Consider the following 25,437-nt stretch of genomic DNA (forward strand, 5'->3'; position numbering starts at 1 on the left):
TCAACATGGCGTCATTCAAACTGTTTTGACGTGCACAGTTGAAACATGTAAATGTGTAAACGACGATGACATTTTGTAATTTTTCACGCGTAATGCAAGCGATTTCATAGCGAAACATTCACAGAGTTGAAAATGGCACCAGTGTGGGTCGTGGGCGTTGTGTTCCTAGTCAGCACGATGTGGTTGTATTGGTTGTCTGTCAACCCACCAAACGGCGGTAACCCGGAAGTCAATTTATCACAGACTGATATACGTAACAAGTAAGGTGTACGGGTATTATCACTAATATTTTTTTTTACCTTGTATTCTTCTCTCAGTGTCTTTGATTGGCGGATTGATTGCATCCGATCAATTTATTTTCCAAGATAAACTTTGACCTGTAATGAATAATGGTAAACGTGACATGGGTTGACAGTGCGTAACGCCATTCCGTCACTCATATGTAATTTCGCTGGGCACGGCTCTAGAAGCCGTACCTACACACGAATTGGTGACGTCACAAAATACATGACCTTCAATCGGGGTCGTTTCCGCGGTATATACGAATTGGTATATACAAATTACTATAAAGATACTTAAGACATTACACAAAAGGTAAAACAAATCACGTGACAATATAATGATAATAACGGTAATAAATCCTAGCTTTACAGTTGAACAGAACGATCATATAGTTAGTCGGGTCACGCCGAGGGTCTCGCACTTTGTTGCAAAATGGCCGTGTGGTTGAAACCACAGTCACTTGGGGGCTGAAAATCAATAAATACTAATTTTCAAAAAAAAAAATCATCCGCTATACGTATATAAATAAACAAGTTGTGAAACACGGCACCTAGTAAATTGACACCATGTCGGTTTCAAATGTTGATTTCTTACCTTATCCGACGTTTTCATGAACGAAAATGGTCAGCAGCCAGAATCAAGGGGGATTCGCATAGAGTTCTGGGTAAATCAAGGAAATACTCGCTGTTACGGCACGCCTGATTGGCTGAAAATGAGTATGCGCACTTGATTTACCCAGAACTCTGTGCGAATCCCCCTTGATTCTGGCTGCTGGCCATTTTCGATCATGAAATTGTCGGATATCACCAGAAAACTCGCGATTTGTGCAGTTTTGAATAAAACCAAGTTAGCGATTATGAACAATGGTTATTAACGTAACACCTGATCCCCTCTAAAATTTTTGTTTCGCATTTTAAGGTAAGAAATCGACATTTGAAACCGACAGGGTGTCGATTTACTAGGTGCCGTGTTTCACAACTTGTTTATTTATATACGTATAGCGGATGATTTTTTTTTTTTAAATTAGTATTTATTGATTTTCAGCCCCCAAGTGACTGTGGTTGAAACTGGGTGAGGAAGACATCATTAAACACTCACAAAATCACAATAAAACGGGGAAGTGGTTGCATATTACGACGCAGCCAACATGGGAAATAAAAAAAAACGCCCAATACAAACGACATGGGTTCGAATCACACTAGATACACACTCACCAGAACCGAAGCAATCAGAAACCAGCAATCGTTTTGGCTTTCCCGTTCAACTCACCGGAACACTGGAGTAGTTAGAAAAATTAACACCACTCAACGACCAACGTCGTGGCGTGGTACACAAGCGTGCCATCAAAATAAAACAAAATTAGCTTGAAAAGGCAGTGGGTTCGAGTCCCGCTCAGAGCTACCGTAAACACGTAAATCAAATAAACTGAAATCACTCAAACCATAACAAGTAAACAAAGAATGTCACGAAAAAATAATAAACCTCACAAAACTCCATCATGCAAAACTGAATGAATAAATAATAAAATAACTTACGTCTTAAAATGGACAACGCGCAATTTGTTCAACAGTTTCCAGATTGTGACAAGAGATAAACAAGACCCAAGTCAAGGAAAATTTTGTTCCCTATATTACAAAAACAATTCAGGCAACAGACGAATATATTCTGTGGTGTTGTGGAATTTATACTGTGTCTGCGGAATTGTTGATTGAGGGTTCGAAGTCAGCAGTTAACATTTTGTTAGAAAGTTTCACAATTAAATCAAATATTCAATGATACCAGTATATTTATTTCATTATTTTAACAACTTGCAATGGTGGAAGTTGGTCAAACACGAGTTCTTACACCTAAATGGATATCAAATATTTGTCCACACATTTATTCTCTCAATATACCAACCTTGTAGAGGTGGAAATTAATTAAATGACAGGTATTTACTCACAAATATAATGGTCAATATTTGTCCATACATTCATTCTCTCAATTTAAGAACTTGTAATTGTTGGAATTAATCAAAAGAGAGTTGTCTACACCAAAATAAGTTTCAAATACTTGTCCACACATTTATTCACTCAATTTAACAACTTGTAATGGTGTAAAATTATTAAATGAGAGTTGTCTACACCAAAATAAGTCTAAAATATTTGTCCACACATTTAGTCTCTCAAATTTAACAACTTGTAATTGTGGGAATTAATCAAACAGCGAGTTGTTTACACCAAAATAAGTCTCAAATATTAGTCCATACATTTATTCTCTCAATATAACAACTTGTAATGGTGTAAAATAATTAAACTAGAGCTGTCTACACCAAAATAAGTGTATAATATTTGTCCACACATTTATTGTCACAATTTAACCACTTGTTAATAGTGGAAATTACTTAAACGCGACTTGTTTAATCAGTTGACATCAATGCAACTTACCCGCAGACAGAGCACAACAGAGAATCATTATTGAGCAAATATTAACAGGAATGTGTCTTGGCATTAGGGTTAGTGTCGGGTCAGGTATGGGCAACGGAATTATTAACAGGAACGTGTCTTGGCATTAGGGTTAGGGTCGGGTCAGGTATGGGCAACGCAAATGGCAAACACCCAATTGGCAAGATGTACACTAACGGGTTATGGCATGCATATAGTTTACACAAGTAAAAACACAAAATTGGCAATTTTTTGGACAATTGTAACTAGAAATAATAATAGAAATATGTTGTATTTCTATATATATACACACTATATAGTCTTATCAAATGCAAACACATCCAGTCAATCAATTGTGGTCTTGTGGGTCAGTTGTCTACACAGTAATCAGGAGGACCTGGGTACAATTCCCATGCCTGCCAGTCTTTTCTCGCAAACACTAATTTGCAATAAAGCTAAATATGAAAACAAATCATTCATTTGCATGACTATCCATGTTGAAGATTGCAAGTTCAAATCATGGACAGGACACTCCTACAAGACAAGATATGAAAGACGTTAGAAAAACGATTCGTCCACCCTACAGTCAATTTGTCACAATTCACATTCCTTTCAACGCATTCGCAAGTAGATTCGTCCCAATTCACATTCATCCCAATATACTTTCCGATAACTTTCGTCAGACTTATGATCAGAACGATCCCAATTGCTATGTATGTGTGTGAGGTCAAATATTAATGTCAATGATGAACGGTTTGCTACAGAATCAAGTTCAAAGTACAAAGTTGTGTAAATTTCTGTCAAATAAATAAAGAAATACATGTATGGTGTCCTGCTGTTCTCAATTGCTCTCCATCAATCATTTTACATTGACCCGTCATTCACTATACATGTATGTCACCATGGGTTATCTTGGTATGAATACGGTCTGCACAAGCTAACCTCAAATCGGACCAACGATTGAAAGAATAAACTTGTGGAACAAATGAACTTTGGGAAGTATGAACTTGTGGGACAAAGCAACTTTGAACAACCTATCCGTGGAACAAATTGACATCCACTGAGAAAAATAGCTGTGACGTTTCTCTGGTGTAAAAGGAGTTTAAATTGGTTGTGTTTAAATCACCAAGTACATGTATCACTACTGAGAAACTGAATTTTACAAGTCAGTGAAAACAATGTAGCAGTGAAAATTTATCTGGAAATTTTCCTATGTACATGTAATCAAAAATAATATTTTAATATAGCATTATTCTATTCTATTCTATTCTATTCTATTCTATTCTATTCTATTCTATTCTATTCTATTCTATTCTATTCTAAAGTGAAATTGAATGTTGTTACAGAAAATAATTTGATGCATTTAACATGATGATGATTGATTACATCACTTAAATAAAAAAAATACCCAAAAAAGAAAAATACATAACGTCAATGACTAGCATATTGGCAGATGTACACCATTTTTCACGTCACCAAGTGTGGCTGCCTCTGTTATAAAATAGACTAATTATATGATACTCATCCTTTTAATTCATGATTCCCGAATTAGCGTCAGACGTGATGTAATTCTACTGCGACTCTGCGTGTTTGGAACATTCAAAATCTGTCCTACCTTCCAGTTTGTTGCTCCCAGGTCACGCGATATGCGCAAGCGCACAAACGATGAACGCGCAAACATTATCAATTTGGGAACCCCCTATTACCTTGTACATCTTATTACAGTGTAACAGGATACTTATCACATCTTTGAATGATCACAAAGACTGATCGAACATATTCATCTTTTATGTTTCGTTATTAGGACAGAAGTAAATTTTCCTACAAGTTTTGAAGAATTAACTGCATTAGCGTCTTTATTGAAGCACTACCAAACACTACATCAGAACTATGTCCTGCTGCTGTTCTGTAGTGCATATCTTTATAAACAGACATTCGCCATTCCAGGATCTGTATTCCTGGTAAGTTATTGTTGAGAGTACTAATTTTCTACTAATATCAAAAGACTGTTTATATGTTTGTGAGCCACGGCTTTGAGCAATGTTAAAGAACTGTGTCTATAGCACATAGAACAGTACATGTAGCTATTTAGACTGTTACCCTACTATCCTTTACCCTGTTACCAGTAAACTGGTGTTTTATTTAGGAATCTTACCTCTTTTGATCACTTCAAAATGACCAGGATCTTGTTTAATGATTTGAACAATCTACATAATCAATGTTTCCATGGAAATGTATCTGCTTTTTGAATTTTGATATTTATTTGATGCATTTTTTCGATAAGTAATATTTCAATAATTGTATTTCAATGATTAACCTCTTTTTCACAGAAAGTTGCAGCATGTGTCATGCAAAAAAGAATTCAATTTTTATAGATTTGTTCTCTGCAGGTTTAGAACTAATATTTTATCATTTTCGTTTATTTTCATTTTCAGAAATGCTCTAAAACTGTTACTGATGTTTTATTTATATCTGTAGAATGTGTTAGCCGGAGCATTGTTTGGTTCATTTAATGGTGTGATATTGGTTTGTCTGCTAACAGCCATTGGTGCCACATTCTGTTATCTACTATCCTATACATTTGGATATCAGTATATCAAGCAATATTTCCCAGATAAAACCCATAAGTTGCAACAGATGGTAAGAATGCTTCTAAGGGATCCAGTTTATCTGGGTATTGTAATACTGTAAAATACTTTATTTTCGCTTGAAATTAATTTTCGGTATTTTCGCTGGAGGAATGATTCACTGAAAATAAAATCCAGCGAATATACATTTTTTCCTATATTTTACATTCAACTCATCAGAAATCAGTGAAAATGAATTCCATACAAAACACCCAAAAAGTCTTTTCAGCGAAAATTAATTTCAGCTAAAATAAAGTATTTTACAGTATTGCCTTAAATCGTTTATAGACGCCTTATCTCTATCTCTTGTGAGCAGCTTTACGTGACACTTTAGGTTTTTCCTTTTCCCTGTCATAATTTTTAACTTTGACTTATGGCCTGATAAAGTTTGGATTTAGGGTTTATTTTCACTCATAGTAACCCTGAACAAGTTGTATAGTAAGCAAGCTAATGATGGTAGTCAACATTAGAGATTCAAACATGTATGATCAGCACCGAGTCGGCACATGCCTAAAAAAACTTGATCATGGTTCTGATGGGTACTTGGAATCGAAACGGCATGTGCCGAGATTTGCTGCATGAACGCTCATCACGAACCGAAATCTCGCCCTCGGTGATGAAATTAAACATATACTGATTCATACTAGTATGACATGACAATGGAGGGAAGTGCAGCTATATATATGGTTGGATGTTTGTGGTAAATCCATGTTTTATTTCTATAATTTATACATATAATAGTGCTTGAATCGTGTTTATTTACAAATGTCATCTTTGTTTCTCATACAAAGTAAAGTCATGCAGTAACCTTCAAAGTTTACTTTTTGCTAAATCATTAGACACTATGTCCTAGAACTTAAATCCAAATTGACTTTACAAAAACAGCTGTTTGTCGGTTGTTAGCTCTAAATAGCATTGAAAACCCCCTGGACGAAAATTGACTCCGCTTCTATTTTCTGCTGGGTTTCTATTCTATACATGGTCACTGGGCCAATCAATCCATAAATCATCTTCAACAAGTGTTCCTCTGATTATAGAACCATGGCACCTGGAACAGTGTATACAATGTAGATAAAGGTTATTTCTTCCTGAATTTTACTGTCCGTCTTTAATTAATTTGTGTTTTTATTATTTCAGATCAACAACAACACACATAGCCTGTTTTTTTTCCTGTTATTTGTGCGACTTCTTCCAATGATGCCAAACTGGTTTTTAAATCTGGCTTCTCCGGTGCTCAATATACCACTACACCTTTTCTTTCTATCAGTTTTTATAGGTGAGTAAACTGTGCACTAGTGATTAAACCAATGATTGATTCAAAGATTAAATTAAAGCGAGAGTGTCATCATCTGTGCACGCGATGATAACAACAACACACGCTCAGAATCCAAAGGCTCATGGGTAGATGCTTGTTTGTAAACAATGACACGCTATGGCCAACTGACGCATGTGTAGGTGATGACTCCCCTGCTTTAAACTAATGACATAATAACATTTTTAACTAACACTTTGATCTTCCACTCTGAAATAACTCTTCAATCTTCATCGATATTACATGAAATATTTCATGATCTGAATTTGTGCAAAATATGTACTTATTAAAATGATCATAATAGTGCTTGATTTGGAATGACAACAATCATTTGATTCTTTCTTTTTTAATGTTTGTCTACACAACTACTCATCACCTGTATTTTGAATTGCTGCTCCTCACAAATATTTCCCATAATGCCATGCATTTTCAGACCATCAAATAAATCGCATAAATTGTTCAGACACCAATAAAATAATTGGAATGATCTTAGAGTACAACTTTTAGGTCGTGAAATAAATAGATCATAATAATATATTTAAAAAAAACATTTCTAATTGTCAAATCATGTTGCCAACAATGTAAGTTCAAAAAATCTCAGAAAACTGTGTATATAAATTTGGTTGCTCAGAATTACGTTGAGTTTGTGCTGTTTTTTTGTGTGCATCATAGCAGCATAGAAAATTATTTGATGTGGTTCCGCCTTGAGAATTAACTATCATCCCCATCCCTGCTAGAAATTAATAATTGATCTACTTCATTTATTGCCCAAATACCAGAAGCTACTTTTTAATATGTCTTAGAATATTTTATGTTTTTTTACAGGTTTGATGCCATATAACTTCATATGTGTAGAAACTGGGTGTATATTATCTGAAATTAGTTCTATGGAGGAGATTTTTACTTCATGGACATTATGCAAATTAACTGGAACCGCTATTGCAATATTATTACCAGGTTTGATTGTAAAGAAATTGAAGGCAAATCAAGAAATATCTAAGTCATCGTAAATGTCTGACTATCGTTTTATTTTTATCTTCAATTTAGATGTGCTTCTGTCATTAGTCCGTTAGAATCATACTATAAACCGTGACTGTAATGTGATTCATGCAAGTGTTTAAACAGGTGTCTGATTTCTGTTTGAGTGGCATTGATGTAGTGTTCAAACAGGTGTCTGATTTCTGTTTGAGTGGCATTGATGTAGTGTTTAAACAGGTGTCTGATTTCTGTTTGAGTGGCATTGATGTAGTGTTTAAACAGGTGTCTGATTTCTGTTTGAGTGGCATTGATGTAGTGTTTAAACAGGTGTCTGATTTCTGTTTGAGTGGCATTGATGTAGTGTTTAAACAGGTGTCTGATTTCTGTTTGAGTGGCATTGATGTAGTGTTTAAACAGGTGTCTGATTTCTGTTTGAGTGGCATTGATGAAGTGTTTAAACAGGTGTCTGATTTCTGTTTGAGTGGCATTGATGTAATGTTTAAACAGGTGTCTGATTTCTGTTTGAGTGGCATTGATGTAGTGTTTAAACAGGTGTCTGATTTCTGTTTGAGTGGCATTGATGTAGTGTTTAAACAGGTGTCTGATTTCTGTTTGAGTGGCATTGATGTAGTGTTTAAACAGGTGTCTGATTTCTGTTTGAGTGGCATTGATGTAGTGTTTAAACAGGTGTCTGATTTCTGTTTGAGTGGCATTGATGTAGTGTTTAAACAGGTGTCTGATTTCTGTTTGAGTGGCATTGATGTAGTGTTTAAACAGGTGTCTGATTTCTGTTTGAGTGGCATTGATGTAGTGTTTAAACAGGTGTCTGATTTCTGTTTGAGTGACATTGATGTAGTGTTTAAACAGGTGTCTGATTTCTGTTTGAGTGGCATTGATGTAGTGTTTAAACAGGTGTCTGATTTCTGTTTGAGTGGCATTGATGAAGTGTTTAAACAGGTGTCTGATTTCTGTTTGAGTGGCATTGATGTAATGTTTAAACAGGTGTCTGATTTCTGTTTGAGTGGCATTGATGTAGTGTTTAAACAGGTGTCTGATTTCTGTTTGAGTGGCATTGATGTAGTGTTTAAACAGGTGTCTGATTTCTGTTTGAGTGGCATTGATGTAGTGTTTAAACAGGTGTCTGATTTCTGTTTGAGTGGCATTGATGTAGTGTTTAAACAGGTGTCTGATTTCTGTTTGAGTGGCATTGATGTAGTGTTTAAACAGGTGTCTGATTTCTGTTTGAGTGGCATTGATGTAGTGTTTAAACAGGTGTCTGATTTCTGTTTGAGTGGCATTGATGTAGTGTTTAAACAGGTGTCTGATTTCTGTTTGAGTGGCATTGATGTAGTGTTTAAACAGGTGTCTGATTTCTGTTTGAGTGGCATTGATGTAGTGTTTAAACAGGTGTCTGATTTCTGTTTGAGTGGCATTGATGTAGTGTTTAAACAGGTGTCTGATTTCTGTTTGAGTGGCATTGATGTAGAACTACATGTACTCTTGAAAACAAAGATAAAAAATTGCAATGGCTTCCACATGTACTTTTTTTATATCAATCACAGGAAATACATGCAAATTATCTGCTTTTTACCTTATGTGTGACTCCAAGTTTTCATGTACAAATCCTGTGTTTAGTATGATTAGCAAAAATTGCACATATATTGAATTCATTGCGTAGCATTAAATGCTACATTGATGCAATTTTTTTACTAATATATTCATTTACACTTTAATGCACTTTTAATATGAAGAGAAATTTAGAAACACATTTATTTTTAATTTTTCTTTAAAGTTATATACCACTTTCTGTAACTGCGAAGGGCTTTCATGAAGTGTTGTATTAAAGTCAAGAGATATTGTTAAATTCTCGCATGACATATTTTTCCATGTATATCATATTAAGGTGCAGAAACCTTCGTGAATATTATTATATTAGAACTAATTCTGACAAACAATTATATTTGTAGAGGTATGACATCTTTGCACCAGCATGTGCATTTATTTCTTTGATAAGCCTGATCACCAAAACGCATCATATCGTCAAGGTTACTCTAACCAGTTCACCATCTTTGTCAACATTCGTCATGCTACATCACTGAGTTATGTTTACAAAACAAATGGTATATTATTTACGCTTTCCAAACTAAAAATATTCAAATCCAATATGTTTTTTTGTTATTTGTGAAATTATCAGTGTCATTTATCCTGTGGTTCGAAGTTCTTGAAATTTGTTTCGCAGTAGACCTCATCTGAATCTTGAAATGTCTTCATTAGACGTTAATAGTTTAACACATATTACATGATACTGACAACTTTTTCAAATGCGCTTACCTGCACTTCAGACAATTCCACGCAGTAACTTCCAATGAGTAAAGCGACACAGATGCAGCACTAGAACAAATTGATATATTCCAATGTATTTTACATCGGTTGTATATGTTGCATGGGACTCATATCAAACACAACATTGTGCATTGACTTTGGTAATTTGCATATGTGGTTCAATATTAGATCAAAAATTATTATTTTTATTGAATGTATCATCGATGAAGTTAAACGTTCTGTTACTTGTTAGCACTCTGTTGGCCTCACGCCAAAGAGACATTTAAGTACTGTTGATAGGTCTTTTATAGAAGCTATTCCATGGACGAGGGACTTGAAAAGTGATTTGGACTAATTTGTGAATACCCAAATGTTTGTAAAGCATCAAATCGAATCAAATGCAGTAAGGGGTTGTCTGTTTAGAATCATAAAGGGGTTATAATCCATGGTAAAGCAATAAAAATCCCCTAACTCAGTGATGAGTTTCCGCCTCAGAAACCATTTTTTTAGAAAAAATGTATCATCCAATTTACAGGTCTTGCATAGCCACACAGTCATAACTAGTGTCTCTCAGTATGTGGTCAGTAGTTGAAATTTCTAAAAGCTTTTCTTTCAAACTCAGGTTAATGTTAAGTATAGTTTACTGTTTATTCTGTAATTGTAATGAATTTGACTGTTGAATATTGTGAGGTATATATATGTTTTTTTTGTTATATTACAGTGGACTTTTAGCACTGGATTGTAATTTGTGTGTGTCTATATTGTTCACAGGGGTATACATGTGTATGGCACATTTTTGTACAGTGCAATATATTACAAATATGAGACCATTTGATCAAATTGATGAAGACTTTAATGGTTTAGTGAATGATAAATGCAAGTTGGTATTTTTGTGCATTTCTAGGAGATGCGCTTCAAATTGAGCAAATACAAAAAATTTCAGGAAGATTGTATGAAATATTGTAAAAGATCCTTGTATATTCATAAAATTTGAATGAAAATCCAGAAAAATTATTCTGGAAAGTCAAAACATTTGTCTACATTGTAATTGGATAGTTGTAAAATTTGCTCAAAGTCCTTTTTTTTTTTGAAAGAAGGAAAAGTTCCATGGAATGTTGGAAAGGTTAACATTGCCTGGAAAGTCGTAAAAGGTGTTCAAAAACTATGCCTGTAAATATAGTCTTAAAAAGGGGAAGTCTTAAGTTAATAGTTGTCTGTAATGCATAGAGGTTATAAAAAAAGTTGCAAGAAAAGTCACAAAAAGTTAGAAATGTTTCTGGAAAATAAAGTTGTCTTGATAGTTGCATTAAAAGTTTTCAAAGTTGCCTGGATGATTGAAAAAAGTGCCAGGAAATTTGTCTGAGAAGCCATCATACAGCTTGAAAAGAGGGAAAGTGACCTAGGTTAAAAAATTATGCATGAAAAGTAAATAAGTTTGGGGGAAACCACTTAGGACAAAAAAGTATCAAAGTTCATGTAATGTCAGAAAGGATGCCTGAAAATGGGCATGAAAAGCGAGTTGTCTTGATAGTCGAAAAAGTTGCCAGGCAAATTGTCCAGAAAGTCGTACAATTTTTTCAGAATGTTGTAGAGTAGCCTGGAGAGTCAGAATGTTGTAGAGTAGCCTGGAGAGTCAGAATGTTGTAGAGTAGCCTGGAGAGTCAGAATATTGTAGAGTAGCCTGGAGAGTCAGAATGTTGTAGAGTAGCCTGGAGAGTCAGAATGTTGTGGAGTAGCCTGGAGAGTCAGAATGTTGTAGAGTAGCCTGGAGAGTCAGAATGTTGTAGAGTAGCCTGGAGAGTCAGAATGTTGTAGAGTAGCCTGGAGAGTCAGAATGTTGTAGAGTAGCCTGGAGAGTCAGAATGTTGTAGAGTAGCCTGGAGAGTCAGAATGTTGTGGAGTAGCCTGGAGAGTCAGAATGTTGTAGAGTAGCCTGGAGAGTCAGAATGTTGTAGAGTAGCCTGGAGAGTCAGAATGTTGTAGAGTAGCCTGGAGAGTCAGAATGTTGTAGAGTAGCCTGGAGAGTCAGAATGTTGTACAGTAGCCTGGAGAGTCAGAATGTTGTAGAGTAGCCTGGAGAGTCAGAATATTGTAGAGTAGCCTGGAGAGTCAGAATGTTGTAGAGTAGCCTGGAGAGTCAGAATGTTGTGGAGTAGCCTGGAGAGTCAGAATGTTGTAGAGTAGCCTGGAGAGTCAGAATGTTGTAGAGTAGCCTGGAGAGTCAGAATGTTGTAGAGTAGCCTGGAGAGTCAGAATGTTGTAGAGTAGCCTGGAGAGTCAGAATGTTGTAGAGTAGCCTGGAGAGTCAGAATGTTGTGGAGTAGCCTGGAGAGTCAGAATGTTGTAGAGTAGCCTGGAGAGTCAGAATGTTGTAGAGTAGCCTGGAGAGTCAGAATGTTGTAGAGTAGCCTGGAGAGTCAGAATGTTGTAGAGTAGCCTGGAGAGTCAGAATGTTGTAGAGTAGCCTGGAGAGTCAAAATGTTGTAGAGTAGCCTGGAGAGTCAGAATGTTGTACAGTAGCCTGGAGAGTCAGAATGTTGTAGAGTAGCCTGGAGAGTCAGAATGTTGTAGAGTAGCCTGGAGAGTCAGAATGTTGTAGAGTAGCCTGGAGAGTCAGAATGTTGTAGAGTAGCCTGGAGAGTCAGAATGTTGTACAGTAGCCTGGAGAGTCAGAATGTTGTAGAGTAGCCTGGAGAGTCAGAATGTTGTAGAGTAGCCTGGAGAGTCAGAATGTTGTGGAGTAGCCTGGAGAGTCAGAATGTTGTAGAGTAGCCTGGAGAGTCAGAATGTTGTAGAGTAGCCTGGAGAGTCAGAATGTTGTAGAGTAGCCTGGAGAGTCAGAATGTTGTAGAGTAGCCTGGAGAGTCAGAATGTTGTAGAGTAGCCTGGAGAGTCAAAATGTTGTAGAGTAGCCTGGAGAGTCAGAATGTTGTAGAGTAGCCTGGAGAGTCAGAATGTTGTAGAGTAGCCTGGAGAGTCAGAATGTTGTGGAGTAGCCTGGAGAGTCAGAATGTTGTAGAGTAGCCTGGAGAGTCAGAATGTTGTAGAGTAGCCTGGAGAGTCAGAATGTTGTAGAGTAGCCTGGAGAGTCAGAATGTTGTAGAGTAGCCTGGAGAGTCAGAATGTTGTAGAGTAGCCTGGAGAGTCAGAATGTTGTAGAGTAGCCTGGAGAGTCAAAATGTTGTAGAGTAGCCTGGAGAGTCAGAATGTTGTAGAGTAGCCTGGAGAGTCAGAATGTTGTAGAGTAGCCTGGAGAGTCAGAATGTTGTAGAGTAGCCTGGAGAGTCAGAATGTTGTAGAGTAGCCTGGAGAGTCAGAATGTTGTACAGTAGCCTGGAGAGTCAGAATGTTGTACAGTAGCCTGGAGAGTCAGAATGTTGTAGAGTAGCCTGGAGAGTCAGAATGTTGTGGAGTAGCCTGGAGAGTCAGAATGTTGTAGAGTAGCCTGGAGAGTCAGAATGTTGTAGAGTAGCCTGGAGAGTCAGAATGTTGTAGAGTAGCCTGGAGAGTCAGAATGTTGTAGAGTAGCCTGGAGAGTCAAAATGTTGTAGAGTAGCCTGGAGAGTCAGAATGTTGTAGAGTAGCCTGGAGAGTCAGAATGTTGTAGAGTAGCCTGGAGAGTCAGAATGTTGTAGAGTAGCCTGGAGAGTCAGAATGTTGTAGAGTAGCCTGGAGAGTCAGAATGTTGTAGAGTAGCCTGGAGAGTCAGAATGTTGTAGAGTAGCCTGGAGAGTCAGAATATTGTAGAGTAGCCTGGAGAGTCAAAATGTTGTAGAGTAGCCTGGAGAGTCAGAATGTTGTAGAGTAGCCTGGAGAGTCAGAATGTTGTAGAGTAGCCTGGAGAGTCAGAATGTTGTAGAGTAGCCTGGAGAGTCAGAATGTTGTAGAGTAGCCTGGAGAGTCAGAATGTTGTAGAGTAGCCTGGAGAGTCAGAATGTTGTAGAGTAGCCTGGAGAGTCAGAATGTTGTAGAGTAGCCTGGAGAGTCAGAATGTTGTAGAGTAGCCTGGAGAGTCAGAATATTGTAGAGTAGCCTGGAGAGTCAGAATGTTGTGGAGTAGCCTGGAGAGTCAGAATATTGTAGAGTAGCCTGGAGAGTCAGAATATTGTAGAGTAGCCTGGAGAGTCAGAATGTTGTAGAGTAGCCTGGAGAGTCAGAATATTGTAGAGTAGCCTGGAGAGTCAGAATGTTGTAGAGTAGCCTGGAGAGTCAGAATGTTGTAGAGTAGCCTGGAGAGTCAGAATGTTGTGGAGTAGCCTGGAGAGTCAGAATGTTGTGGAGTAGCCTGGAGAGTCAGAATGTTGTAGAGTAGCCTGGAGAGTCAGAATGTTGTAGAGTAGCCTGGAGAGTCAGAATGTTGTAGAGTAGCCTGGAGAGTCAGAATGTTGTGGAGTAGCCTGGAGAGTCAGAATGTTGTAGAGTAGCTTGGAGAGTCAGAATGTTGCATAGAGATATAAATGTTGTATGAAAAGTCAAAAAAGTTGTATTGAGAGTTTGTGAAGTTGTATGAAATAACGGGAAGTTTGCCTAAAAATCGTGAAAGTTGTAGATAGTCATTAGAGTTGCTAGGAGAATGAAAACCGGTGTCTTAAATATCTGTCGAAAAAATTGTCTGCATGCTTTAAAAACGGTGCTGGATAGTCGGAAAGATTGGAGTGGAAAAGGATTGAAGAACATATAGCGTAGTTAGCTGGAGATGACTGAGGGGCAAAACAAGAAGTTTTTAAAACTAGCGCCGAAGGCGCATATTAGTTTTTATGTTTATATAAGAGATTGCATACTTACCTTTGGTTAATGAAATTTTAATTTCATAAACAAATGGGATAATTGCCAATTATCATATAATACTGGTTAAATAAAATCGAAATAACAGTGGATAGCTCCCGTAGGGGGCGTCCTTCCCCTGTCATCTGATTTGCATACTTCCAGATCTTTTTGACCACGATATTGATTCGTAGCTATTTATCTGGGGTGGTTTTGGGTGGGAAGGTAAGTATGCAATCTCTTATATAAACATAAAAACTAATATGCGCCTTCGGCGCTAGTTTTAAAAGTTTATTACAGAGTATTGCATACTAACCCCTTTGGTTAATGAAATTTTAATTTCATAAACAAATGGGACAGATTACCAGAGAATATCTCTTGGCAGATAAATACTACCCCACCTGATTATGGAATTGAAAAAATTCCATCCCCCCAACTGTATAACTCCCGCTAACTGAATAATTCTTGCAGTTGCGGAAAGTTACATGCCCTATTGTTTCGTTACAACTTGGCCTGTCACTAGGTAGCCTAACGAGTGTAGGCCCTGTGACTCGGCCGCTAGGTCTTTCAGGTAATAAGAGAGAAAAGTGTTGCTAGTTTTCCAGGACCCGGCTGCTAGCACCTGGGCTAAAGAAGCTCCGCTAGCAAATGCCAGTGTATTACCTATGCCTCTTAAGTCATGCATCTTGGCAGTGACTTTGCCTGCCTCTGTGCTCAAATACTTATCACTATAAGCGTGGTAAACCGTCTCTTTTACCCATCTCGCTAACGTGAATTTCGACGCCGCTGAGCTTTGTTTACCTTTTTGGTAACAAACGAACATCGACCTTTGACCCCTTCTGACCCCGGAAGTACGTTTCTTATAATAAGCTAGCGCACGTACCGGACAAAGAATTCTGTCTTGTTTTTCATTGGAAATATTGCTCAGTGCCGGGATAACGATCGGAGTCGCCGTCTCGTGCAGTTTCTGATTTTTTCCTCTGAATTTTACTGATGTCATTAAAATCGCTTTATCGGGATAAAACACCGTAAAATTGTCTTCAAATGACAGAGCGTGTATTTCGCTAACTCGCCTCCCTGAAGCGAGTGCTAGTAGAAAAACAGTCTTTTTCGTCCAGTCCTGTAGTGACGCCAATTCCTTCGGTTCGTATGGGAATTGTCGTAGCGCTTCAAGGACTACTGACAAGCTCCATGCAGGTGCTTTGTACCTCTCAATGGGGCCCGCCTGTGTAATAAAGCCCTTGAACAGATCGGAGATTGTCGGGTCATCCGAAATGTTTTTGTCTAGGCTTAGTTTGAGTACAGAGTTGATCGCCGATTTATAGTTTTCTACTGTCCCCGGTTTCAACTTTTTTTCGTTGATCAAATAAGAAAAAAACTCCGCTACTTGGGGCAAAGAGGGATAGAGTGGATGTATATCCCCTGCAAGACACCAATTACGAAATTTTTCTCAGTGGTATTGATACAATCCATTTGAGGAATCCCTAAGCCCGGCCGTCGTTGTTTGCGACACTTGGCTTGAAAACCCTTGCGCAATTCTAAATTGCTGGATAGTTTCCACACGTGAAGTTGGTACAGCTCCGGGTTGGTTGGTGTATAACCGCCGGGTTGTGTCAACGTGATTTCTTGTGGCAGGCTTCTCGGATGGTCCGTTAGCAGAGACAGCAGTAACGGAAACCAAGTCTGAGACGGCCAGTTCGGTGCCACTAGAATCATGTGCGAGTTCTCCGATTGTTCCAGTTTTTGTAACGTTCGGTGGATAAATGGAAATGGTGGGAATGCGTAACTGAACATTCCGCCCCACTCCATCTGAAGTGCGTCCCACGTCAGTGACTGTTTGTCCGGATAACGCGTCACAAAAACGGGACGTTTTTTGTTTTCCGGTGTTGCAAACAGATCTACCTGGGGTTCCCCCCACATGTCGAACACTAGGTTTACTGCCGTCTGTGACAGCTCCCATTCTGTGTCGTCGTAGGGTTTCCCCCGGGATAGCGAGTCCGCTACACCGTTTTGGACTCCCGGTATATGTTTGCACATCAGCTCGACTTTGTTTTGTGCACACCACTTTAGCACTGCTACAGCATGGTCGTTTAACGACTGTGATTTCGTTCCCCCTTCCTTGTTGAGGTAAGCTACTACAGTCTGATTGTCGGATCTTATTAACACGGCCCGGTTTTTTACCGCTTTTTTGAAGGATTGCAGGGAGAACTGCACCGCTAGCATTTCCAGTCGGTTTATGTGAAATTTCCTTTGTTTTTCGTTCCACTGACCGTGTGCAATCCCGTCCATGCAGTGCCCTCCCCAGCCCGTCATGGATGCGTCCGTCACCAACGTTACTGTCGGTTTCGCCTTGTCCATGGGAATCCCCGCCGTGAGGTTCTTGAGGTTGCCCCACCACGGAAGTGATTCCAGAAAGGCCGGTGTGAACAGTACCGGTTTTTCGTATTTTATCCCGTCCTTTGATAGTCGCATTTTTAACTGTGCGTCTAACACTAGGCGTTGGATCGGTCTGGACTGTAGCGCCGCTCTCGGTACTAAGCCCCTCATCGAAGTTAACATCCCCACTAGTCGCATTACCTGGCGTAGTGTGGCTTGTTTTTGTTTTAGAAATGATTGTATCATTTTTTGTACATTGTCGATTCTGTGCTGGGCTGGTCGGATCATGCCTTTCTCCGCATCCAGTTCCATGCCCAGAAAGACTATTTTCTGCGTCGGTATTAATTCTGATTTTTCCATATTTATCAGAAAACCTAGCTTTAACAGTAGACTGACAGTCCGCTCGGTTGATTGACAAATCAGGTTCCGATTTTGACTTTTTATCAGCCAGTCGTCTAAGTAGGGGTTGACGTCTGCTGCGTTCTTGTGCAGTAACGCCACCACTGTGCGTAGAACTTTTGTAAACAGAAGTGGGGCTGACGTCAGGCCGAAAGGTAGGACGGTGTACTGATACGTTACACCGTTCACCACGAATCGTAACAAGCGCCTGCTTTCTGTGTGTATTGGTATGTGCAGGTAAGCGTCGGTCAAGTCGAGGGACGTCATCCAGTCCCCTTTTTGAATTGACGCTCTCACTAGTGCCGGAGTTAACATTTTGAACGTTTCTTTCTTCACAAATTTGTTCAACTCCTTTAAATCCAGCACCAGCCTGTACCCACCGTTGGATTTCTTGACGGGAAATAACCTCGAGATGAAAGAATTTTTCGGGTTTTGTACCCGCTGAATTACCTTTTTTTCGAGTAGTATTTCCACGCTTTCTTTCAGTATTGTTGACTGAGTAGAGCCCGGTTTCCCCGAAATACATGTTCTTTTTTTGCATTTCGGTTCTTTTATCAACGGTATTCGATACCCGTGTGTTATTATCGATATCACATACGGATCGTTTATAGTTTCTTTCCACCGGGGAATACATTTCTGCAGACGCAGTGCCACCGGCGTCGAGGGACTCACCAACCCTCGGTCGCTTGTGGCGGTATACATTGACATCGCCGATTTCTCCATTTCCCCCTGGAGTGAATGCGGCGTTATATCCCCGTTTAACGTCCTTCCCCCCCTTTTTTTCCAACCTGGAGGGGAGTAGGGACTCTGCCTTACGGGTTTCTGTTTTTTCACCGGTCGATGCGTCATTCTCCCTAGGTCCACGCATTCGGCCGGTTGTTTGTTTATACGATCGCCCACCGACCTGAGGTGCGGCCGACCGTGTTTTTGTTGTGCACGATTGAGTTCCCGCCATCCTGGGCACTGAACAAAATCGCTTAATGCACGATGTTTTGCACGACTTGGTTCCCGCCGACCTGGGCACTGAACCGAATCGTTTAATGCAAGTGGTATATGTGTAAGGGGATCTGTGGTTTGATTTGTTTGACAAAAATACTCGGAGACTTGAGTAATATTTGACATGTTTAATCGCACCTTGTTTTGATACATTACCATATTTGCTGACGTATAGTCAGGAAGACTTTTTAGTGTTACCAGTCTGTTTCGAGAATTGTTTATTCTGTCGCTGCTGGTTTTCACTTTTTCCTTTTGCCTGATTCGGGTTTGCCTTTGCGTTTCCCTTGGGCTGATCCGTAGTAGCTTGGTTAACTGGCTTCGCCTTGGTCGCGATGCTCTGTTATTAGCGGCTTGCTTGGCTTTAAAGGCGCCTTCGATCATCACACGGTTAACTTTTGCCGCTGCTTTCTCATTCAACTTAGAATTCACAGCGCTGAGTTTTCCGTCGAATAATTTGGTCCCTCTGAAATCGATCGTCGCCAATTCGTTCTTGATTTCAGCGTTGGCGGCTGTCTTTAGCATAGCGGACCAAACTGCTGCACGGCGAGAGTGTTGAATAGTCGCTCGTAACTGGAGGTGACTCTGTATTATGTCAGCGTCGACGACGTTAGTCGCGACCAACAGCGGCTCTAATGTGCTAAACAGTTCATCCTTGGTGATGTTGCCTGTTTTGAATTTCGCTAACTGAATTTGTGTAGTAGTAGTGAAAAATTCTCTATGGCTTAATGCAAGAGAAGTGTCCCAAACGTTGTTTTCCAATCTACATAGCGTTGACTGGGACAGGCAATACGGGATGTAAACTTGTGGTTTGCCGAGTGGATGTTTCGTTATACTTCCTTCGGCGACCATTTCCCGGACGCATGGCTCCAGTTCTGGTGGTTGTACGCCGAGAGGTCGTTCGTGCAGGCTGGCGTCGGTACCGACCGGTGTTTTCCACTCATCAGCGGGCGGTATGACTTTTTGGTAGCGTCTGCTCCAATCGTCCCGGTTAGTCCCCAAGAAGTCGTCCTTGGTGGCTGTAGCGGTTTTCTCGGTAACTTCACGATCCCATTTGCCTCCTCCGATCACGCGTTGTGTTATAGCAGCGCCCTGTGTCAGTCGGGGAGACCATGGTAGCATTGCTGAAGTCGTAAAAGTGTCCTTTTTCGGCAGTGTAGACAAACCGATCGAGAAACGTGGGGCGTCCGCCATCGGTGGAATCGGTAGAGGTAAGATTTTCTTGACCATAACCGCACCTTTCGTGATAGCATCGGAGCGGATTTTGAATTCGGGGTCCTCCTTGTCGGTACCACTCGCTGTTGTGGTTTTCGACGAGCCGGCCTCCCCCGCGTTGCTTGTAGCATCTTCAGTAGAAAAAATCACGCCTGCCTCAGCCAGTGCGTCTTCAACATTTTCTCGCACCACTGTTGTGTAGGATTTTTTCTTTTCCGCCTGGAGAGCGCTGACACTCCATGCTTTTGGTGGTACCTCTTCGTCTACTGGGTTTTCCAAAACTTTAATTTTTCTGGTCAGTAGATCCACCTTGTTCTGTAAATGAGCTATAACACTTTGCTCATTGTCAGTCTCCTTTGGACGTTTTTGGCTGGGTTCGTCTGCCAATAGTTCGTCCTCAGCGTTGGTTGGTACCGATGAAACCGAAGACTCCTCCAAATGACGTTTTTTTTTTTTTTTTGGATTTCTTCTTTCCTGATTTTCCCGTTGACTTGCGTAGGCGGGAATCCCAGTTCCAAGTTTCTATCGGCCAGGCGAGGCAAACACCGCAGTTGATGTGCCCATTACATTTTCTGCCACATGGAATGCAAATACGGTGATCATCGTAAGTGAGCATCGATATATGGCACTCTTCACACTTTCGTCCGAAAGTGTTTGAATTCGAAGTGCTGGGATGAACGGTGTTCAACTCTCCGGTATCCATATTTTCCGCCATCTTGAAACTGAAGGCGGGCTTTTGAGTTTCGTTACTAAAACTACAATTTTTTACTCAAGGTGACTAAGTACGAAGTTCTTGATGTCCACAAGAGCTTCCTGACACACTAATAGTTCGGTGGCTGTGTTGATGGGTGGTAACAATGTATTTCCACCGCAAAAACAATGATATTTTGGCAAGCCCAAATTTCAACCGTGAATCAATCTCGTGGTTAAAAATGGAAGTATGCAAATCAGATGACAGGGGAAGGACGCCCCCTACGGGAGCTATCCACTGTTATTTCGATTTTATTTAACCAGTATTATATGATAATTGGCAATTATCCCATTTGTTTATGAAATTAAAATTTCATTAACCAAAGGGGTTAGTATGCAATACTCTGTAATAAACGTAGAGAGTGGAAGTAAACTGAAGAACACTAAGCTGAGGAGTTCAATGGAGAGTGTTGTGTACTGGAGTGATAGAAGGATAGTAGGCTGGAGTGATAGAACAGGGAGTTGAGGAGTTCAATGGAGAGGATAGTGGGCTGGAGTGATAGAAGAACAGTGAGCTGAGGAGTACAATGGAGTGTTGTAAGCTGTAAAGGATTGGAGAACACAGAGCTGAGGGGTGAGCTTGATTGACAGAGGAAAAGTGAGCCGAGGAGTTCAATGGAGAGTGTAGTAAGAATTGAGGTACACTGAGCTGAGGGGTAGAATAAAAAGTAGTGAGCTGAGGGGTACAATGGAAAGTGTCATGAGCTGGAATGAAAGAACAGTGAGCTGAGGGGTACAACGAAAAGTGTAGTGAGTTGGTGAGGATTGAAGAACACAGCTGATTGGGACAATGGAGAGTGTTGTGAGCTGTGAACACACTGGGCTGAAATTTATATGGATTGAAGTCACGCACATACCTAATTTCTAGTTGTAAATGAAACAAGCATTTTCAGGTGCATAACATATTTATTGCAATTAGAAAATTCAAACTGGTTCATAATTTTTACAATATCAGTTTTTATCAACACCAATAACTCCACATTAATTTCCAAAACAACCATCTTTTAGTGTGATTTATGGTATGAAATCATACAACCATGGGCAATACTCAATAATACCCCACACATGAGGTAAGTGTGGGGATCAAAATCGGTACACTGTCGATTTCAAGCCTCACACATACCTCCACACATATATATATATATATAATACATTTTTATGAACAGATCTGAACCCTATTTCAGATGTTTTTTGTTTTTTTTACTTTCACTGAAAACCTAAATGTTACAGGTAATGTTTTTCTCGAAATCTGCATCTGCATGCTGAAAACACAGAAAAAGGTCAGAATAATTTTCCCTGATTCAACACCCTCCACCACCCCAAAATAACCATACTGCATCAATTGTTTCACTGGAGTTTGGTTTCACTCTTTTCTGTAAAGTGAAATCACTAAATTGACAAATTCATGAATTTAAATGTTGTACTCAACATGCTAAAAATAGTGAACTGAATACCAGTAGAGATTGATGACATTACAGTGAATAAAAATGAATGTGCCTTTTCACCTCCGACTTTATCACCTAAATTTTTCTGCACTTTTTTCTTGTATTCTTCAATATTTCTGAAAATGAACCCTAATTTTAGAGCCAACAGACAAAATTTGTCAATGAGTAAATTTTCAGTTTGTACTAAAAAAAATGTGGCTATTTTTGTCCCAATCTTCTGAAGGACAGTGCTGACTATTAACAGGACTATTTTGTGAATTTGTGATGAAAAGAAGGAACTGGTGATGAAAAGGTTAACACAAAGACCATACTAGATGTTCTCTGCAATGTTGTGTTCCATCCATGCAACAACTCCTGCAATCCTAGCGTGTTGACTTAATCCATAATCAAATCATATTTTCATCGGCACATTATTGATCAGAGTTTGGGTTAACACAGTACACTGCTCAAGCACTGAGATTGAGATTCAACCTGTGATAGATGTATGTCAGAGAAAATACAGTCTACATTCTCAATTCTTCCTGGTACGGGTTTGAATAAATTGTTCAAAAATAATATGGTCATTCAACATTCATAATTTAATTATTTAATACTGACCAGGTTGAAGAGAAAAGAAGGTAATCAACAATAATTATTTAAATTTCATAAACAAGCTAAAAAACACCAAATGTCAAAGACCAGATGTACGATACACATAACAGGCAATCAAAGAAAATTGTGCCAACATACGTGAATAAATTCAAAGAACATACCTGTATATATACATATGCCAATAAACTCATGAATAAAATAGGACATATCAACTTTTTACTTCATGGACAATTCAAATACACTTCAGGAATGGGAATAATAATTTAATGTAAGTAAATGGAATGTGATTTGCCTCAAAAAAATTGCAAAGACATTTAAATGTCACCAATCCATGCACATGCTGACCCTGAAAGGTCACATATCCTGGCACATGCTGACCCCTAAAGGTCATACATTCTGGCACATGCTGAACCCTAAAGGTCACATATCCTGGCACATGCTGACCCCTAGAGGTCACATATCCTGGCACATGCTGACCCCTAAATGTCACACATCCTGGCACATGAAATTTTGCAATGTTGAATTTAAATGAAAAATGCTTTTAAACTGTTTTTGAAAAAAAAAATAATGAGGAAATTATTCACACCAGTAGTTAATTTTTTTCCCAGGAAAGTTGCTGGATGTGTGACCCTTTAGGGGGCCATGCATCAGACCTATTGTAACTATTTATGATGACATATGACAGTTCTAGTAGTATTTATGATAACATATGACAGTTCTAGTAGTATTTATGATAACATATGACAGTTCTAGTAGTATTTATGATAACATAGTAATAAATAGGGTAACTACAATAAACATCAATTTATTATTAAAATCAGAATGCAGTTCTTTCATACTAGTTGTAGGGCTTACAAATAAACAAGTTTCTGTTCATTTTGTTTCAAAAATCAGAGTATATTGGCAGTTTTTTACTGATATTTTGAAATTTCTATTAAATTTATGATATTTAATTTCTTTCATTTTCTCTAAAATTTGGGGAAAAGCTAAATCAAAAGTTGTGATGTTCACGTTGTTTTTTAACTGATGCACACATTGACCACAAACATGTATATGTATTTTTTGGGCTGAATAGTAACAGATTCACAGTAGTGCTTATCCACCATTTTGAAACTGCACTCTAGTTTCAATGCGAGTTTCACATCCTCACACCATTTATCCTTGATCTGTCTTCCAACTTCTAGTGTTTCCAGTGGATGATGACGTGTTTCTGTTCATTTGAAGTTGTATTTCATCTTTTCACCAAAGGACAAGTTTGGGATTCCATAATATTTCTAGTGAGGGCCAGGCCAGATAACAATTTCAGTGCGAATTATTTTTTCTTCCACACACTGCTAATGGTTCCAGTTATTTTTATCAGTGTCTTGCATTCATGTTTTTCTCTAATTGTTGCCTAGTAACTATGAGCGATGAGAAAAAAGGATTGCTCTCACAACTTATAAAGCTTCAACTGATAGAAAATATATTCAGGTTGTAGAAATGTTTATTTTTGATGTGATGGTCGACACCTCTAAAATTGTGGTACCTCTGCTTCTAGTCTGCAATGAGAATAAAAATACGAGAAACAAGTCATTGAAAATGACACAGTCCCCGTTAAGTTCTCTTTGTGCTTGTCATATTAAAGCAGAGGGGTTGTCACGAGCGTGTCCTTGAAACTTGAGTTCCAAGTGGCGTATACAACAGATTGTTTATTTACATCAAAACACGTGTTTCGTGTCATAGTATTATGGCCAAAATAAAAACAGCCGTTATTCAGCCATCTTTGATCTGATTATTAAACACACTGATATGTATGATGTATGTGCCAAATACGAATGAAAATGGTACATAAATTGTGGAAATATAGTAGTAAGGCCAAAAAGTCAGATGGCTGTCAATTGGCCATCCTTGACCAGATTTTGAAACAAATAGTCATGGACATGCATCCTAACATGTATAAAGTACATGTATGTGCCAAATTTGAATGAAAACTGACAGAGCACGTCCAAGATACTGCATAAAAAACAAAAACAACATGCCTGCCAGTCGACCATCTTTGATCCAATTGCGAAATAAATCATCATGGACATGTATCCTAACATGTATAATCTATGTACCAAGTTTGAATGACAACTGACAAAGCATGTCCAAAATACAACATTTTCAAAAAACAAGATGGCTGCCAGTCGGCCATTTTGAATCGAATCGCTAAACCACTGCATGTGCATATGTCCCACATAAGGTACTAGGCACATGCAAAGAATGAACGGAATCGGTCCACAGGATTCTGAAATATGACGTTGGATAGACTGACGCACGGACACACAGACACAAGGACGGTCGGACGGACAGACTCAGGAACTCACGGACGGTCGGGGACATGTATCCTAACATGTATGATCTATGTACTAAATTTGAATGAAAACTGACAAAGCATGTCCAAAATACAACATTTTCAAAAAACAAGATGGCTGCCAGTCGGCCATCTTTGATCCAATTGTGAAATAAATCATCATGGACATGTATCCTAACATGTATAATCTATGTACCAAGTTTGAATGAAAACTGACAAAGCATGTCCAAAATACAACATTTGCAAAAAACAAGATGGCTGCCAGTCGGCCATTTTAAATCGAATCGCTAAACCACTGCATGTGCATATGTCCCACATAAAGTGCTAGACACATGCAAAGAATGAACGAAAGCGGTCCGAGGGATTCTGAGATATGACTCCGGACGAACGCACGGACACACGAACGCACGGATGCACGGAGACCGAATTATAAGTCCCCGTTTTCGGACTTCGTCCGAACGGGGACTAAAAATGTTGTGTCACTCTTCATTAAACTACATAAATGACTACTTTAAAACATTATTTTGATGTTTTTTATCAATGTTTTTTTAAGTTCATGAATGTTATTGTACATGTGCGCATGGATTTAATTTAGGGTATTGATCAAAGGACACCCTCTACAGGACAA

At 38.9% G+C, this 25,437-nt stretch overlaps 2 protein-coding genes across 3 annotated transcripts in view; one reads left to right on the forward strand and one right to left on the reverse strand.

The window, feature by feature from the left end:
- On the forward strand, nt 1–7,748 carry LOC102802221 (transmembrane protein 41A-B-like). Its single transcript, XM_006825981.3, has 5 exons — nt 1–260; nt 4,510–4,666; nt 5,184–5,345; nt 6,470–6,608; nt 7,470–7,748. The coding sequence occupies exons 1-5, from the start codon at nt 133–135 to the stop codon at nt 7,652–7,654; spliced, it is 771 nt and encodes a 256-aa protein (XP_006826044.2). The 5' UTR covers nt 1–132; the 3' UTR covers nt 7,655–7,748.
- A 13,579-nt stretch (nt 7,749–21,327) lies between these two features.
- The window catches only part of LOC100378822 (vesicle-fusing ATPase-like), a 42,477-nt gene continuing 38,367 nt past the window's right edge, over nt 21,328–25,437 (reverse strand). For both annotated transcript variants that reach the window (XM_085496077.1, XM_085496076.1), the window contains exon 26: nt 21,328–24,015. In XM_085496077.1, the coding sequence (XP_085352203.1) occupies nt 23,988–24,015 (28 nt within the window). In that variant the 3' untranslated portion in view covers nt 21,328–23,987. The remainder of the gene's footprint in view (nt 24,016–25,437) is intronic.

Source organism: Saccoglossus kowalevskii, chromosome 22 (genome assembly GCF_978046115.1).
Source record: "Saccoglossus kowalevskii chromosome 22, keSacKowa6.1, whole genome shotgun sequence".
Classification (NCBI taxonomy): Eukaryota; Metazoa; Hemichordata; class Enteropneusta; family Harrimaniidae; genus Saccoglossus; species Saccoglossus kowalevskii.